General features: G+C 34.0%; 2 protein-coding genes across 4 annotated transcripts; one reads left to right on the top strand and one right to left on the bottom strand.

Annotated features, from left to right (window-relative positions):
- The first annotated feature begins 981 nt into the window (after positions 1 to 981).
- Positions 982 to 5,314, top strand: LOC122045468 (PITH domain-containing protein 1). 2 transcript variants are annotated; one of them, XM_042605710.1, is made up of 10 exons: positions 982 to 1,162; positions 1,301 to 1,381; positions 1,827 to 1,876; positions 2,321 to 2,398; positions 3,804 to 3,861; positions 3,931 to 3,980; positions 4,120 to 4,228; positions 4,305 to 4,366; positions 4,839 to 4,888; positions 5,105 to 5,314. In XM_042605710.1, exons 1-9 carry the CDS (start codon positions 1,079 to 1,081, stop codon positions 4,876 to 4,878), a joined length of 612 nt encoding a protein of 203 aa, XP_042461644.1. In that variant the 5' UTR covers positions 982 to 1,078; the 3' UTR covers positions 4,879 to 4,888; positions 5,105 to 5,314. The 2 variants fall into 2 exon arrangements, with proteins under 2 accessions (XP_042461644.1, XP_042461636.1); XM_042605702.1 differs by having other exon boundaries at positions 5,135 to 5,314.
- Positions 5,315 to 5,428: 114 nt separating this feature from the next.
- On the bottom strand, positions 5,429 to 18,634 carry LOC122045444 (pentatricopeptide repeat-containing protein At1g10910, chloroplastic). Of its 2 annotated transcripts, XM_042605674.1 has the most exons (11): positions 18,308 to 18,634; positions 13,727 to 13,811; positions 12,824 to 13,087; positions 12,394 to 12,696; positions 11,215 to 11,319; positions 10,607 to 10,706; positions 8,826 to 9,145; positions 7,423 to 7,599; positions 7,216 to 7,344; positions 6,170 to 6,409; positions 5,429 to 5,978 (listed from the first exon to the last, which is right to left on the bottom strand). In XM_042605674.1, exons 1-10 carry the CDS (start codon positions 18,598 to 18,600, stop codon positions 6,185 to 6,187), a joined length of 2,001 nt encoding a protein of 666 aa, XP_042461608.1. In that variant the 5' UTR covers positions 18,601 to 18,634; the 3' UTR covers positions 5,429 to 5,978; positions 6,170 to 6,184. The 2 variants fall into 2 exon arrangements, with proteins under 2 accessions (XP_042461608.1, XP_042461615.1); XM_042605681.1 differs by lacking the exon at positions 12,824 to 13,087 and having other exon boundaries at positions 18,308 to 18,633.

An 18,634-nucleotide genomic window follows, 5' to 3' on the forward strand; every position in this document is an offset into this window, starting at 1 on the left:
AGGTTCTTTGCAGGTGAGTAGAGTCATCAATTTGGGTTGGGTTCGTCGGATTGATTTATCTTGTTAAATAATTTAGTGGGTTGAGTTGAAATTTTATCAATCTAAGCCTGTCGTGGGCCTAGGCGTCCTATGACTTGCGTGGATCGGCCCGCGATGAATTTGGGTTGATCCGTGGGTTGAAAAACATATATAGGTTCAGTTTTATGTCAATTTCTTATTTTTTTATAATTTTGAAATAAAAATAATATTTTTCATCTCACGTGAGTACTCGTTTATGTTTATTTATATTTAAAATAGTTTATCGATATATTTGATTGATGAAAATTTTCTAAAGTAAAATGTTGAAAATATAAAATAGTTTTTTAATTTTTAAAAAAAATTTGATGGGTTCATGGATTGGTTCACTAAATCCACAATTCGTCTTGAATTGAGTTGAGTTAGAAATTTTCCAATCCACTAAGTTGATGGGTCAATCTGCTCCACCTCGTTAAATGATTAATCCATCACAGATTGATCCGTCCTACCATGAATTGATCCATCTGACAACTTTTCATGTGAGTGGTTTTTAGGGCATGGAATGTGCGTGAATAATTTTTTTAGATAACTTGAATATTCATTCATGAAGATAATCAAACAGTACGTAATTAAAATGGATTTTTTTTTTTAGGATATTGTTTGAACGTCATAGTTCGAATTGTTGAAATTTTATGAAATAAGACGCACAAAAGGTTAATATAATAAAAAATGTAAAAAAACATGAAAAAGACTAAGATATCTATTTAAAGTTATTTAAAATTAAAATTAAAATATCTAGGGAAAGTAAGGTGAGAAGATAAGAGAAAGTTATTATTATTATTATTATATATAATAAAAAATTACTTCTGGATCATCAACCGAGTCAAGAAAAGTCACTGCTTGACACGTGTGCAACAGGACAACAGCACGCATCTCTCTCTCCATTCTTGTACGGCCTTCACTCTCGTCTTTATCTTTCGGGATCGCGATCAAAGTAATCTCGAGAACTCGAGAAAGAACCGGAGGGGACAGCGGGAGAAAGAGGAAAGGGATCAAGTCTACGATGTCTTGCTTGCACGACCACGACTGTGCGGATCATAGCTGCGCCGCCCATTGGTCTCTGCACGAGCACATCGACCTGTCCAGGGTACGCCGGACCTTCCTTTCTATCTTTTTTCGCTTTCTCATGCTAGGGTTTTCTTGTCTCCCTCATCGCCTGGTTTGGTTTCCAGTTTGCTATTCTTTTGATAACGCTTTGTTTGTTATTGCTTTCACAATTGCTCAGGTGTCAGCGTTGAACGAAGCGGTGATTGGAAGCGTCAAATCGGTTTTCAAATCCTGGGATCGTCGATTAGATACTTCCGAGGTTAGGCCTATTTTTTAAATCTGCTGATGCGAATAGTAGATTGGTCTTTTGCTAAAGTTCTTTTGTCCTCGCCACATCGCTTCGCACGAAGGAAAAAATTGAAAGCCTTTTGGGAGTTTAACTTGATTAGTTTCTTGGACATTTTGAGTCTTCTCAGTGTGGCGGTCCAACCACTCAACAAATTATTCACTCCGCTGAATGGAATGAATGGTTTAAAATGGGATCACGAATCACATCAAAGAAAAATATGACCAAAAGGCAAATGGAATAATGTTGAGAGTTCTGGATTATGAAATTATGAAATGTAACTCGAAGATATCAAAATTGCAGAGCTGTGGAAATCACATGTTTGCTAATTATTTCATTAAGAGAATGTACATGGGTATTTGCCATTTCTAATGATAATGAGCCACACTTTTCTTGTTTTGATTTATGCATCCAACAGGGCCTTCTTGAAAGCATTGATGGCGATCCTGAATTGCTTGTTTTCATACCGTAAGTAACCATACTACTCTTGACATCTGTCTCTTGGAACTTGATATATTATTGCATGTAGTTTTTAGTTTGCTGTATGCCAATCTCTTGTTGGATTTGATCTTCCTGCCCACGGTAAAATTAGAATATCATTTCTTAAAATGATACCATTTTTTTTATCAACAATGTTTGAGATTTATTTACATGCTATCATGATAAGTTAAACGCAGAGAATATGCTATATTTTCCAAACTTCATGAACCACTTCATATAGTAGCCTCAATTGTCATATTTAGTAGCTAGCCCTTGGTTGTGAAATTTCCCATTCCATCGATTTACTATGCAGACACAGGCAATTTACACAATACTAGAATCTTGTTGAATTGTCTCTTCTCTATGCAAAAGTTTAGGAAATGGATTTGTAAATAAAATCTTGTTCCATCCTTATGACTGCTGGTCGTGCAGGTTTACCTCAGACGTGAAGATCAAGAGTATCTCTATTGTTGGTGGTTCTGGAGGGAAAAGTCCTTCGAAGATGAGAGCGTATGTATATTGCTAAATGGAACTTTTGTCTTGTTTTCTTTTCAACCTATTGTCAAAACATCATGATCAATTTAATCACTATGGACAAACCAAGATTCTCTAATACCCCTTTTTGACGTTTGATAACTAGTTCAAGTTACAGTTAAAAAAAAAATTATTTAAACATGTAACAAACACATGAGATCTACTCTTCCTATTTTTGATGGAAAAGGCTAGAGCTTCCCTTCAACTAGATATCCTCCTGCTCCTTGTGGGCATCTCTCAAATAAACTACATCCTCGAGTTGCTTGAATTGAGATATCTACTAGGTTTAACTTTCTACCTTTTTGAACAAAAAACCAACCAAATTTCAACTTAAACATGAATGTGATACGACACATCAAACATAAACATGGTACAAACATGTGTCGTGATATCATACGACATATTGAAATGAAAGAGTATCATAACATAAACCCTATCTATCTCCTCCTTTTACGTAACGATAAAAATGGCAAATGACTATCATATAAATCTAACAATCATCACAGTATCAGAACGTGATCAGAAACATGATCATAACATGATATCCAATCACATCCATAAAATATAATTTTTCACACGTTACACACAAGTGAAATTGAAGATCATTTCATTGATGACAAACAACGATCATAATATTCAAATTCTGCAAAAAGAAATTAAAGAAAGCATACTTTAGGTTCAGAGTTAATGTTTGCTGGCCCAGCTAAGTGTTACAGCAGTTGAGAAATTAACAAGACATAACAAAACAAAAAGATGCTACAGCAGGCATACTTGTCAAGTTGGCCTTCTCTTGTACAGAAGTAGGTTATGGTTCTAACTTCTACTGCGCCTGCTGGATTTCACTAAATATAATAGTTGCTAATAACTGTTAGAAGAATATCACTTTAGTAGCATCAGCATGATTGTTTTTTCCCCTCAAAAAATTACTTAAGGTAATTATCAATAAACACCCATCCATGTGGAAAACTTTGCTTAAAAAATGTAGATAATTTGAGTAACAATGGCATCTGTGTTGGTGGTAAATTCTTAGATTTTTTTTTTCTTGAAAGCAACAAGGTACATGTTCCTACTATTAGTTTGATAAAAATTGATCTTTAGATTAACTTGTTTTGTCGTTCAAATGATTTTTCTGTCTGCACTAGTCTAGCAGTATTTTTCCCCCCAGATGGACAACAATATCACATGTGGAACACAATCGAGGATTCAATTTTATCAATGAGATTCTGTCTCTCGGCCAGCATCCTGATGTTTGTTTATCTTTGTTTTCATTTAAATTTCTGCTACTATTCACCTATGGATAATAATGTGAGATATTCATACTCTTTCACATCTCTGACGAGGACTATACATAACCTTGCTGAAATTCTCAATCTTCTAACAGATTCATTAATCGTGAGGGCATTGACTTCTCTGATGCTCAAAATATGCAGCCTATTCAGGTAAGTAGATTGGTAGCTTTAGTTAATTTATTTCTCCATTAAGATCATTACACGTTTATTCTGTTCAAGGAATGGGACCTAACAGAGAATCTACAAGGGATTTTGGAGTATCAAACAAGGTAATGATCTTTTTCATCTTCTCGAGGTTCATGGTATATGTGACTATGTGATCCTAAATAATATTGGACTAAAAAAGATCTTAGAGAATATGATAATTGAGACTTCTCTGGTTAAATATGGTGTCAATGAATTGTTCAGATACTCAAGGTTTCAGGGTGTTGGAAATCTGACTCTACATTTTCCTGATAATTTCGGTGGAGAAACTACACAAATATATTACATTGGACTTAAAGGCGAAGCTACCCAGGTATTAAGTTACTAAGAGTTCTTTAATGCAAATTAAGCTAATTTCTTACCTCTCATGTTGGATCATTTTTTCCCAGCTGAAAAGAGATGTTGTAGCAACAATCGTCTATGAAGTAATGCCCAATCCATCTGACCATAAGTAAGCCTATCACAATTTTGTCCGTTAAGCTTTCTTGTATCCCTATTGTGTTATTTTTTGTTTTTAATCCCTTGCATACGAGCTGCTTAGTGCTCCAGCTCATGTCAAATACATCCTTCAAAAAAAACATAAGGAAAAATTCAATTTTCCTCTTGAAATTTATCTTATTTTTCAAAATGCCCTATAGTCCATGAATAGACACACATACATAGACACATATATATAGACATGCATTTACACACACTCGTAGAAAAATTAGCTATTTGTTACTCTTGGAAGCCTTTCTTTTTGTATAGACACTTGAGCACTTTCAAGAATCACTATATGTATGAATCGTTGCTGAATATTGTAATTGGATTCTAGTTGAAATATAACTTGCTTGGAAAATCAAAGTGGAAGCTAGTATCAAACACAGTTTAACATGTTGCTGCAGTCAGTTTGATCTTCGGTAAATTACCTGTTTGGTTTGCAGGACGGGAGCTAGTACAGGTTCTCTATCACACGTGGAGTGAAATCTAATAGGTAAAGTATCTCTTCAACGTTGGAAGATGCTTGGTTAACTTTTATTTTTTTCTAACAGTTGTTGGTTGCATCTTTCTGCCAATTCCAACTAGTTATGTTTTTCCACATCGCCTTCTTTGGTTAGATTGCCTTTTCAATAGATTTTATTGCAGCAACATGGTTTAGGCAGAGGCTTTAATTTTGCTCACAATGTAAATAGAGGAAAAATAATCGCAGACACTTCTCTGACGGGTTTATGCACTGCAGTTCCTACGTAATCTTTTGTCAAGGCATAATGGGTGCGGAAGGATGTTGCTTGTGTTTTCCCCCTTTGAGGGCATCTCTTTCTGGTTGTATCCGGCTGGACGTTGTAAGATCAAACTAAACTTTTATGTTCATTTGACTTTCTGGGGAGCTCCTAAATGCCAAACATGTATGTGCAAAATTTATCGTGGAGTCCCTCATTATCTTTTGCAGTATGGAAGCGAGTACAGTATTTGCTTTTGCTTTTAGTTCGTCAAAAACTCATACAATAAATTCCTTAATTCTACAAAATAAGAATCATAGAAATTTAGATTATACATTCGACACCATAGGCTAGCAAATGGTTTGCTTTTCTTAAAAGCACCTGTTTAAGAATGTCCAAAAGCTGACTCTAATATATTAGTATAGCAGATGGTAATGCTAGCGGATCACGTTTGGTGTGTTTACAAAAGTTGAAAGAAGAAGAATTATTATTCCAATGCACATTGGCCAACCAGCACAATAATTTGCTAAAATTAGCAATCAACCGTGTCCAAAGGCATGCCCACCGCACCCTCTTGATATGCGCCTTGTAATGTTCTTGGGGCATATAACAATCCAATATTTAGCAAAGAACAAATAACAATCCAATATTTAGCTGCTTGCATCCGGTAGATAGTGGAAACGCTGGTGAAAGGAATCAATCTACAATTCTTGTCTCAGTGTGCTTCACTGCCATGTATTGGGCGGACCATCTAGGATACAAAATCTGCCGAAACTGAACCAACCCAAGTGATCAAAATCCAGTGTAAAGAAATACACACGGCGTGCGTGTCATTGAGACACATCTGAGCTGTTTGTCATCCTCCTGGAACAGTTTGCATGACAAAAAAGATAAAAAGAAATTACATATTTAATCAACAGCCTACACTGTCATAGGACACGTGTAGTGCGATACCCAGTTTGGGTATTTGAAAGACCAATAGCAATAAATCCCTTGAAAATTATTCATATGAAAGATGAATAGGACACAAAATACCATCAATAAATCTATATTACCTCCAGATCACTCATTCATGTTTTGTTTGTCTTGTTCTTTCTGGACATCCCGTGTTGCTTGGATAAAATTTCTGCTATGATCTGCTTATTACCAAACAGATGAGCATTTTTGAGAAGTAGATTTCTTGATGAAGAGTCTACACAGTAGCCAAGGACTGACATCCATTTTAGCAAATGCAAAAGCAGATCCTTCTTTGCAGGTGTTGCTATATAACGTGAAACTGTCGTGCTGAATACATCCTGAACAAAGAATAAGAGTAATTAATTTTACTAGAGGTTAAAGGTTTGCTATATTTTCTAATAAGTTAATCAAAAAGTATATTATCAGTCTGGTATCAAAAAGGAGAATCAACATCAGCAATTCCAGTAACTCAAGCAGTAGTTTGAAACTGTTTGGAAATACACAAATGACTGATGTGAAGTAAATAAATCAGATCAAAGGTTCATGCCATTTCTGGATCTTTGGACCATGTTCAAATTTATGAAATTATTATATTTCATTTTACTTTTCCGAATTGGAACTGGTTATGTTGGCATAGTTAGACTTGGTTTATTTCTTGTTATCGACTAAATTTCCTCACTTTCTGCTTTCCCTCCTCTTCTCATGTGCCAGGAGATGACTGATGCAAGCAGGTTTATTGCATTAGTAGTATAAGAAAAGCCAACAATTAAAGATTAGAACATGCAAACTCAGTATTCTTGATTTAGAAAAAATGCAATGTGACATGCTATGTGATAACCCATCTGGTTATACGAAGAATCAAACTTGCAAGTTGGTTATGGAAACAAGAAAGCACCAGATCACCTATCTGTGTGTTACCCTTGATACATCACTACATTGTAGTCTACTCTGTAATTATTTTATGCTATTAATATAAAATTCCCTACCTTATCACTTGGAAAAAGAAGCACAAACAATTTAGAAATACAAATAATCAATCCGAAATATTCTGACAAAAGGATCTAAGATCAGAACAGATGAAAGTCAAAGAACACTAAGAGCAAATATGAAAGCGAAAAAATGCAACTTTAATGAAGAAACATACCGAGCCAATTTGGAAGCCTGATCGATGAAGTGCCTTTAGAACATCGTTTATCAAATTTATATTACCTGATTTCATGAATGACATAGCAAACTTCTCCAAGGATTTTGCAGATAAAGATTGACTATTATCCTATCCAATCAGAAACAAGAACTTATTTAAGATGAGATCAACCAAAGTATGGCTTCCAGTGAGCAAAATCACCCGTACCTTCATTACTACATAAGCATCTTTCAGGAGACCTGCTCTTACCAAGATGCTGAACATCCTCTGATGCAGTGACTTGCATAATGTTCTCTTGCTGTACCTCAACATATTATAAATAGAAAACGCCTCCGAAGGAAAGCCTGATTGTCCAAGTTGTAAAATTACAGAAGAACATAGTTCCTACAAAAAGTAGTTAGAGAAAATATACTAGACCCTTTTCCATGGAAAAACATAGATAGGATGAATTTTGAAAAGCAGGATGACAGATTTCTATCAAGTTGTACATTGCACACAGGATAAATTATACATGCTAATGGTAAAATCAATCATTTTAACATCAGGTTTCATTGCAGAGTGGATTATTAATAAGACGTTCCTTGAATTTTTAAAAAGGTAATCCTCAAGCATTGGGTCTAGTACTTGAAATAGTAAAAATAGAAATATGGACTTTACTCCCAGAGTCCCAGTTATCACACTTCCTATTATAAGGATATGGATAAGTTTGAATATTACAACACATTTAAGAAGCTTTTGAGAGAGCTTTTGAGTGTGAAGGGAGAAAGCTTTTAGATAAAGTAACATTATAAGACATATTAGTTCTTTATCCATAGTCAATGTGAAGTCTTAACATTACATTCTCAACAATTACATGTCCATTCTACTAAATTAAAACCAAGTTTTTTTCTTATATAGTATATAAAAAGTTGTCTTTGAAGATTCGTTCAAGAGGGAATATTAATGCAGTCAAAAAGCAACATTAAGTATTTCCCTAGTCAACGAACTTGGGATTGCATTGCCTCTTTATGCAAAACTTACCAAATTATTGGAAAAAATGTTCAAGCAATTTAAATAAATACTGGAACTCCAAGTCTGTGACTTCGTTAAGCCACTAATGTATCAATAGTCATCGTACTCTTTGTACAAACACAGAATAGCTCAAGTAAAATCATGTGGACATACCCATTACCAAAGGTGAACAGCTGAGAACTTCACTTTTATTGCAATTGCTAGAATACCATATAAATAGAAAGGCCTCAATGTTTGTTATTACCAATGAAAATTAGTAGATGGCATCATAAAATTAGTATCTTGTGAATGTTATTACCTCCTAAAACCTCCACCAGATAGAAGTTGAGAAAACAATGTCTTCAAAAGCCATTATTTTCTATCAATCTCAATTCCAAGTCCACTTGAATGCCACAATTTTGCAGCAAACACAGCTAAGTGATCTACTATATCTATTACCGCTTAATTCTTTTTACATGACCAAAACATTCATATCCATATAAGCTTCATTATCTTTGAAGTAAACTGATATGATATGTTAGTTCAACAAGTAATAGAAGATAGAAAAGAGACCATGAAAAAAAATGTCACCAGAAAAAGGCAAGCCTTCCATAACTCACCTCGTTCAGTTGATGGCCTTTGCCATTCATGTCCTCAATAGTTTTGAATGCAAGGTGATACAACTTCTCTCTACAAAAATACTTGATCAGGATATGAAAGGTATTCCAATCTGGGTTTATTGACAACCCATCCATCTTTTTTAGCATATGCATTACACTTTCCAAATCACCAGCATTGCAGTAAGCTCTTAACAGGTTATTAACAATAACCAGGTCGTATTTATCAAACTTTTTTTCAAAATCCTTAGCAAGTTCTTTTGCCTCATTCAATGAGCCATCACGACATAATGCTGAAATCATAATGCTGTATGAATACCCGTCTGCAAAAAATAATTAACTGAATTTGTAATGTCATGGATGATTGGTTTTTGTTGTGGAAGCGCAAAGCAGGTAAATTCAATTGCTACAAAAGAATGATGTTACTGCAACAAGTCATAGTGGCTGATAAGAACATTTATATAAGAGCTAATTGCACAGAATTCAGAATTCTGAAAGAAAGTGGATGTTTGATTAGGGAATCTAATATAGAGTAGTGTTGCATTGCTACATTACAAACATCAGATTCATTGTAAAAGTAAAGATGGGCTGTTTGGAAGTTGTCTCTTGCTACTTCGAATCAGAGATTGGACAAGTAGATTGAAGATCTAGCACCAATTAGTAACTACAAAGAATCCTAGAATGTATAAAGGACGTCTCTTTATCCAGAGATTTTTGTCTTCCAGGAAACTCTACATACAGCAGAGCTCTGAAAAAGAGGCACTAAAATATACCAACGGTTGGCATGGTCCAGCAATAAGCAAATGACTTTCAGTCAAATGTCAGGGTCTGAATTCTTATAATGATACTGCTGGAGAGGTTTAACCTTATCTCTACACCCCCAAACAGGGAATACACACCTCATGGTCAGGACCAACAAAAAAAAAAGAGGCACTGGAATATTACAAAGTACAGAAATTAGTCAGAAATTCAAGCAGAGAGCTTCTTTACGGTTGACTTAAGCTCTTAGCTTACTGATGTGCATGACCCTTTAAGCTCTTAGCTTACTTGGATATATACTGCACAAACATTACCTGAGAAGTGAGCATCGAACTGTCCTAAAATGGATTGCTAACTTGGCAATACAAATTATAGTGTCCTAAAACAATTCTAGCAGTCATAAAGCAGCATGGTTGTTAACTTGGATAGGATTTAGAGCATAGAGAAGTAACTGAGGATACTCCATCAACTAGCAGTAAAACACAGACTTAAGAGCTCTAATTGATCTTAGAGGGAATTGTACCTGCATATAGTGGCCATGAACCTTTAAAGGATTGGCTTAGAGAGCTATTTAAGCTTTTGTCAACAACATAAAGGCTCCAGTTAATTAAAGTATAAACATTGCGGGCATTTAAAAAGTTTCGAAGAATGCATAATCATCGTTAACATCATCGTCATCATGGATTTTATCATGCCATTGAACTCCATAGCAGGCTAAATCACTAGTAATATTCAAATCAATTTAATTATTTTTTATTAAATTAACTGAACTTTGCTTTGATCTTCCTCTACCTCCTTCCATGCAAATCAATTCACCTCATCTACCTATAAAATATATTAGTCATCTTTGAACAAGTTCATACTTCATTCCGTAAAGCTACATATTATTAGTTTTAACTTTGACTCAAAGATGTAGTAATGTGCCACTGCCACAAATAACAGGTGAGTTTACAAGAAAACATGCACCACATGACTAGCAGCTAATAATCCCTTTCAAATATGTTCTTCTAATCAAGTTAGCTTACCAGATTTTACATCTTTTTCCTTCATCTGGGCAAATATTTTCTTTGCCTCCAGTAGATGTCCTGCCTTTGCAAGATGATCCATGATTATGCAATATGGCATCTACAAGTATAATTGCATTCCAATTAGGTCAAATATAAGTAATTAAATAGATTAAAAACAATACAGACAGCAACTTATTAAGCATATGAAAAGGCAACTTTTAGTGGTTTTGCTGATATTAAATCATCTCTGCTTGCATCAGTCCATGTAACTTGTAAGTAGTCGACTTAAATGTTGTTGTAGTTTCGTAGACTTACTATGATAAATGCACCTAATAGATAACAGGATAACTTTGGCATTCGTAAAGTAATACAACATATAACAACAAGCCAAACTATTTGCGGTTCACTACATGAACTACATGGATATAGTCCAGGTGTAGTACTAAAAATAAAGCTATATCACTTGTATTTACATTGAATAGAGTTGTCTTTTGTTTCCTTTTACAGTAACTATAACTCTAATTGATTCATTTGTCTTATGGTAAGCAGAAAAAATATAGAGAGAGAAATAAATAAAAAATTTCCAGATAATCTGTGATACTGGAAACCACTGCACTAATAATTACCTCATCCGCAGCATATCCCAGAGTCTCTAGCTCCGACAAGAGTTCCTGAGATTTCTCAAAAAGATGACCCCTAGCATATACTTTTAGTAAAGTAGTCAAGGTGACCTGCAAAATTACCTTGGTCAAACTTAGGAGAAAATTGATAGTTCATGAAATTTGGATGGCATTAATTAAGTTCAAGTTAGCATCACAAATTCAGATAAAGAATCAGGTCTAGCTTAAAGAAATTGCTAAAGGGAGTTTTTTATGGTTGACTGTTAATTCTTCCGAGCAAGTCCAATTAAAATTCCAACAATCAACAAAAACCTAAACAACTTTCAAAACTTTAGTTAGATAATCATAGATCACATAAGACACAATAATAGGGACAAATCTCATGTGTTAGCAAGGAACATTAATGAATTAACAATACTAACTATTACTCAAGTTTGTACAACAGGAAGAGGCATCCATGCATAACTATAATATAAAAGACAATCTGAATTATGGTCAGACTACGATATCAAAGTTCATAAATATGATGCTCATAAGAAATAACAAGAACCGGTAAGGATCGATAGTGTCAAAAGTATTGGAAACAGATGGAATGAATATCTATAATAATATATGCACATAAACATACAAATGGTCAAAGAAAGAGCTTTTTGGGACAGTCTAAACAAATGAAGCACATTTAAATAAAATAGATAGAATGCATATGTACAATATATGCACACAAACACACAAGATGGCCTAAGAAAAAGGCTGTTGGGACCGTCTAAACAAAAGAAGCAAACTTTATATAGCTTTATAATGGAGGTATTCTTTTGGTACTAGATATCCAAGATTGAGCTTTTGACGGGATATCACATGATTTGGAAGAAGAATATGAGAATCAAGAAAGTCGCAAATATGTTCAAATATAACTCCTTAATCTTCTCAGCTTTTAACTTCAGAAAGAGGATTAGCTGAACCAACCTCAATTCATCTTTAGCCTGGAAAGTTATAATCAACTATAACTGAGATTCAGATAAAGGAAGCATAAGAAAACTGTGAAAGCATCATTTTTTATCAGCGATCATTGAACATAACTTCAAATGATGAATGAGGAGATCAAAATTTCATGAGAGCAACGTGGAAAACTGATCATAAACACAAGACAGAAGATCATGAAACATATAGAAAATAATTGAAATGAACCTTATTAGGAGCTAATCCGGAAGCTTTCATTTCATTCACTAGCTTCTCAGCCTTCAAATATTTCCCTTCCCCTGAGTATGCATTTAGCAAAGAGCTATAGTGGAAGACATTAGGAGAATGACCTTCATTTTTCATCTGAGTAAAATACATCTCGGCTTCATTGCATAAATTGTTTGAAGCACAAATAGCTAGAAGAGTGCCATAAGTGACACTATCCATGCTTAAACCTTTATTCTGAAGCTCCTTGACCAATTGTGTTGCCTTTGAGTAACCATGCTTTGCTTTAATGCAACCTGATAAAAGCTAAAGGAACGGACAAAAACACTTAAAAAGAATATTGCCATAACCCATCAATTCACAGGCATAAACAATAATAAAGCACTAAACAAGTTCCAGCAGAGATAAACAATTGAATTTTGCTAAACTGTACCGTACTATAAGTAACCAAATCTGGTGATAGACCATCATCTTTCATTAGCTCAAATAATTTCAGACTGCTATCAAATCTTCCATTAGCCATCATACAACCAAGAATGGAGTTACAAACAGAGACATTAACTTTCAATGATTTATCTGGGATACCATAATATATCTCTAGTGCTTTGTTAGGATTACGACTTAAACCCATATATTTGAAAAAGCTGCTATATGAAGCAAAGTTAATCTTCCCACAGTTCTGCATCCAGTCGAAAATCTGCAAAATTTGTATGTAAGTGACCCCATTTCAGCTGAACATTGATGAGTAAAAGATTGTCCAAGAGCTTTTTCACCAAATGAAATACATGAATTTCAACAGTTTGTAAAGGAATAGCATTAGTCAATCCAATGCACTGTTTAGCAAATAAAGACTAGACAGCGTGAACCATAAACAACAAAACCTTCATAGTAACCAACAAGAAAAAAATAATCCATAGAATAACCAAGCTACCCTCAAAGCTAGAAATAAGCCATAACATTGGAGTTAAATGATGACTTATTACACTTGAAAAAAAAATAGTTTATTGTCATATTTGCTTCTTGAGCCCTTTTTTCCAGTGGGACAATTGCCAAGCTCTATTTTGACTGGACCAAAATGAAGTGTATCTCCGAAGTTCTATGCTCCTTGAACATGACAGAAGATATAACTATTCCTTGGGCTACTGGAACAAAAAAATTGTACGGTTGTTGAATGTGAACTCATAAGCTACCATATCCCCAGCATATATATATATATATAGGCATAAGTTCTTCCCATGGCAATGCTAAAAAATATGTAAAGGTACATGCATGGCAATGACTAATTACATGCCATAACAAACAGAATTTGACAACTGCTTCAATATTTTTAGCTCACCTGAGAAATTTCACTCCATCTTCTTGACTCTCCAAAATGGCGTAATATGATATTGAAGTCTTGAACTTGCAATACCCCCTCAACCCTGCATAGAATGAATATGGCATAAGGTCTACAACAATCAGAAATCATTATTGACAAAAATTAGAGATTCAAATACACATATCAGTTTAAACATTCTAAAAAGTATTCTTCTATATGGAAAACTTAATTATCTTATGAACTTGACAATGAGAATAAGAATTAGAAATTGAAACAGAAAAAGAGTGAAGTGAATTAGTTTGAGAAAGTACAGAAGAATTCCTACTTTAAGACAACAGACTCATAAACTCCTTTTTTGATTTGAAATAGTAAGGATTACCTCAGAACAAATACTAAATATTATTAAGTAGTTAACAAAAACATCATAAAGCATTCTCATTTATGCAACGTATAACTAGGAAAAATGAAAATACCGCTTTTCATTGTTGCCCACTCTAAATCATAATATATTTTCATGGTTGCTAATGGATTATTTCTTAACTGCCAACACTCCAGACCATAAAACATAATCAATCACTAATAAAATTACCCTTTTAGGTAAAAGGAACACATAGCACAAAAAGAAACCCCTCTTTTAAGAACTCAATTTAAATTCCAGATTTACTTTGTATGCAATCTCTTTACTCTTTCTTAGTGTTGAATAATTACCTAAAATCCCTCCATTTAACAATATCTTAAGAGTGTTTTAGCAACAAGGAACTTACATTTCATATATTTAATCCTTTTTTTTTTTAAATTCATGGAAGTGGTAAACTCCACCCATGACAAACCAGTCATGGTCGGTCCCAAGCCTGGATAAAGGAGGAGGATTGCGTTATGTGTGCCAAATGTTCAATGAATAGATCCATTAAATTATTGTGGTAATGTTTGTTGCAAGGTCCAATTGTAACGTCTAGGCAAAAACCGCTACATCTCGTGTAGTACTAAATATGCAAGAGTTTGCGTTGCAAGGTTCGACGGTAATGTATCGGCAAGGACCGCTACATCTCCATGAGAACTTGGATGTAGTGTTAAATAAGCAAGAGTTCTCACATCATAAATTGGATAAGAACAAATCTGATAGAAAAACTAATAGTCTAAGATTTGGAACATGGAACATAGGAACCCTCATGTAAAATGGAGGTAGCAGATACGATGATTAAGAGAAGAATTAGTATTTTTGTGTGTACAAGAGACAAAATGAGTAGACGAGAAGACAAAGATGATAGAGAACTCAGGTTTTAAGTTATGGTACATAGGAAAGAGTCAATCAAGAAATATAGTGAGTATTGTTGTAAATAGTTCGTTAAAGGATGAAGTTACATGAGTAGTTAGAAAAGGAGATAGAATTATATCCCTTAAGATAATAGTGATGAAAAAAACTATGAACATAATTAGTTTAAATGCACCGCAAGTAGGCTTAGATGAAGCAACAAAATCAATGTTTTGGGACAACCTAGATGAAGTCTTATAAAACATTCTGTCAAATGAAATGATTTTAATAGAAGATGATCTGAATAGGCATGTCGGAGTGAAAAATGAGAAAAATGAGCGGGTACATGAGGGCAATGAGTTTAGAACGAAAAATGAAAAAGGGAAAACTATATTGGATCTTACAATAGCATATGACCTTATATTAGCTAATATGTTTTTTAAGAAAAGAGAAGAACACTTGGTCATATTCAAAATGGAGAATAATAAATCATTAATTGTTTTTTTATGATTAGGGAGAGGGATAGAAAGTTTTGTAAATATTGCAAGGTCATCCAAAGCTTAACTACCCAACATAGGTTAGCAGTGTTAGTTATACACCTCAAGTATAGTATCAATAGAAAAAAAAAATATATGACTTCTAGAATTAAATGGTGGAAGTTAATGGATGGGAAGCAAAACATGTTTAAGGAGGAGGTAGGAGTATAAGCATTAGGTGAAATATATGGTGACTCTAATACGACATGGGATAAGATGATATCAAAATTAAAAATAGTAGCTAAGAGTATACTTGGTGAGTCACATGGATATGCACCACCAAGTAAGAAATCTTGGTGGTGGAATGAGACAGTACAAGAAAAAGTAAAGGAAAAACGAACAACTTATAAGGAATTATATATTTGTAAAAATGAGAAAAACTTAAAAGCATATAAAATAGCCAAGAAAAAGGCTAAGAAGGTAGTAAATGAAGTAAAGAATGAAACTTTTAAATAATTATATAAAAATAGGGGGAAAGAGACATTTATAGAATAGCTAAAGCGAAAAAAAGGAATATAAGATATTTTATCTAAATAAAATATATTAGCTAGTAAACGATGGAGAAATACAAGAGTAGTGGAAGAGGTATTTTCATCAACTTTTTAATGAATGTTTAGGTGACCAACTTAACTTAGGTAATTTAAGTAGGTCAAATAAGTATAGAAATTTAAATTTTTATCGTAGAATTCAAATTTCAGAAGTAGAACAAGCTTTAAATGGGATGCACATGAAAAAGTTGTTGGACCATATGATATTCTGATAGAGGTATGAAAGTGCCTAGGGAAACAAGGTATTGAATTACTTATAAAATTATTTAACATGACATTGAAAGCGGAAAAAATGTTTGATCAATGGAAAGTAAGTACTCTAGTTCCATTATATAAGAAGAAAGGAAACGTACAAATTGTGCAAATTATAGAGGTATTAAACTAATGAGTCATACCATGAAACTTAAGGAAAGAGTAATAGAAAAAAGATTAACGAAAGAGATCACACTCTACATCTTCTTAGACAACTAATTAAAAAATATCGCGAGCAAAAATAAAATCTATACAATAGTATTCATTAGAAAAAACTTATGATAGTGTTAAGAGAAATTACATAGAGAATTCCAGAAAAAAGACGTGTTAACATAACAAATATTGAACTACTTAAGGATATGTATGAAGATGTAACGACAAGAGTGAAGACTTCATGTGGAGTAACCGAAGCATTTCCAATAAAGATAAAGTTACATCAAGAATCAGTTCTAAATCCCTATCTTTTTATACTAATTATGGACGAACTTACAACACACATTCAAGACAAAGTACTGGTGCATATTATTTGCAGATGATCTTGTTTTGGTAGATAAAACATGTGAAGGAGTAAATGCTAAACTAGAATCTTAGTGAGAAACACTAGAAGGGAAGAGTTTTAAGCTTAGTATAATAAAGACAGGATATATGTAATTTAAGTATATCAATATTATACGTAATGAGACAATTATTAAGATAGGAAATGACGAGTTGCCTGAAACTGAGAGCTTTAAATATTTAAGATCATTGTTGCAAAACAATGAAGGGATTGAGAGAGAGAATACAAGTGGGATGATTGAAGTGGAGAAGAGCGTTAGGTGGTTTATACGATCGTAAAGTACCTCTAAAACTTAAAAGAAAGTTCTGCAAAACCGTAGTTAGACGTGCTATGCTATATAGAGCTGAATGTTGGGCTATGACTCGAGTACATAAGCAGAAGATGAAAGTTGCAGAGATGTGGATGTTAAGGTAGATGTGTGGACATATGAGGATGAATAAAATAATAAATGAGAGCATTAGAGAGAAAGTCGGAGTTGCATGGAAAACTCTGAGAGACGCGTTTAAGATGGTACGAACATGTATTTAGACGACCAATAAATGCTCTAGTTAGGTGATGTGAAACTATGACAAACACACACATCAAACAAGGAAGAGGAAGACAAAAAAAATTGGTTAGCAACAATAAAATAAAATAAAATATATTTAAGTATAAATGATGATATAGTAGGAGATAGAGCCTAATGACGTAAAAGGATTCATATAGCCGACCCCATCTAGTGAGATAAAACTTAGTTGTGGTTCACGGAAGTGGAAAGTTGTTTTCCTTTGTAAATGATGACCACCAATACATATGTTCCAGGAACTAGCACAACTCAAAGAAAGACCAAAACACCAGATCAAAAATGTAAAGCATAGCGGGATAAAACTTGGTTGTTGTTCATGGAAGTGGAAAGTTGTTTTCCTTTGTAAATGATGACCACCAATACATATGTTCCAGGAACTAGCACAACTCAAAGAAAGCCCAAAACACCGATCAAAAATGTAAAGCATATCAAGCCAATACAACCAATAGGAATAAAATAATTAAAAATAAGATTTTCTACCAATACAACTTATTTTTAGTGTAATTCTACTTAATAATTTGTTTATAAAAATTTTCTTCACAATTCAGATTAAGAAATTGTTCTAATTAACACCTTTCAACCAATAATTAACAAAATATCAATTGCAAAGAAGATACACCATGAAGATTTATCATGAAGATGACTACTGAGTTCATTTATTATGGATGTGAATAAACAAAAATAAATGAAGGCCAAAGTTAATGATTGACATGATAATTAAATACGACCCCGAAAATTCACTAGACGCTTCGTAGCTCTAGTTTCAATAAATTCACTACGCGTATCTTTTGACGCTAAATCTAACTCTAGAATTCAAAATTCTTCATGCAGACCAATATAAAAACACAATTCTGACGGAAACACAAGTGAAAAAATGGAAGAAAAAACACCTGGAGAGGGCAGAAACCGGGTCGGAACAAGCTTTAACCTCGTCAATTGATGATCGTCTTACGGGAGAGTTGAAACGGGTTCTAACAGAGAGAGAACCCCGGGAATTCGAAGTTGAGGAGGTAGTGGCGGCAGAATCAGTAGTTGGGGCTTGTGTTTCCTGTACGGCAACCGATAAAGAAGTCAAGGTACGGCCACGTTCCCGGATCTTTCTTGCTCCGAAGAAGGAGAGAAATGGAGAGACAGAAGCGGAGGCGGAGGTGGTGGCGGAGAGGCACACCGCGGACACCTCCATCGGCGGTGAAGCAATCTGTCAGTCTGTCTTCGTA

Source organism: Zingiber officinale, chromosome 1B, assembly GCF_018446385.1.
Source record: "Zingiber officinale cultivar Zhangliang chromosome 1B, Zo_v1.1, whole genome shotgun sequence".
In the NCBI taxonomy this organism is placed as follows: Eukaryota; Viridiplantae; Streptophyta; class Magnoliopsida; order Zingiberales; family Zingiberaceae; genus Zingiber; species Zingiber officinale.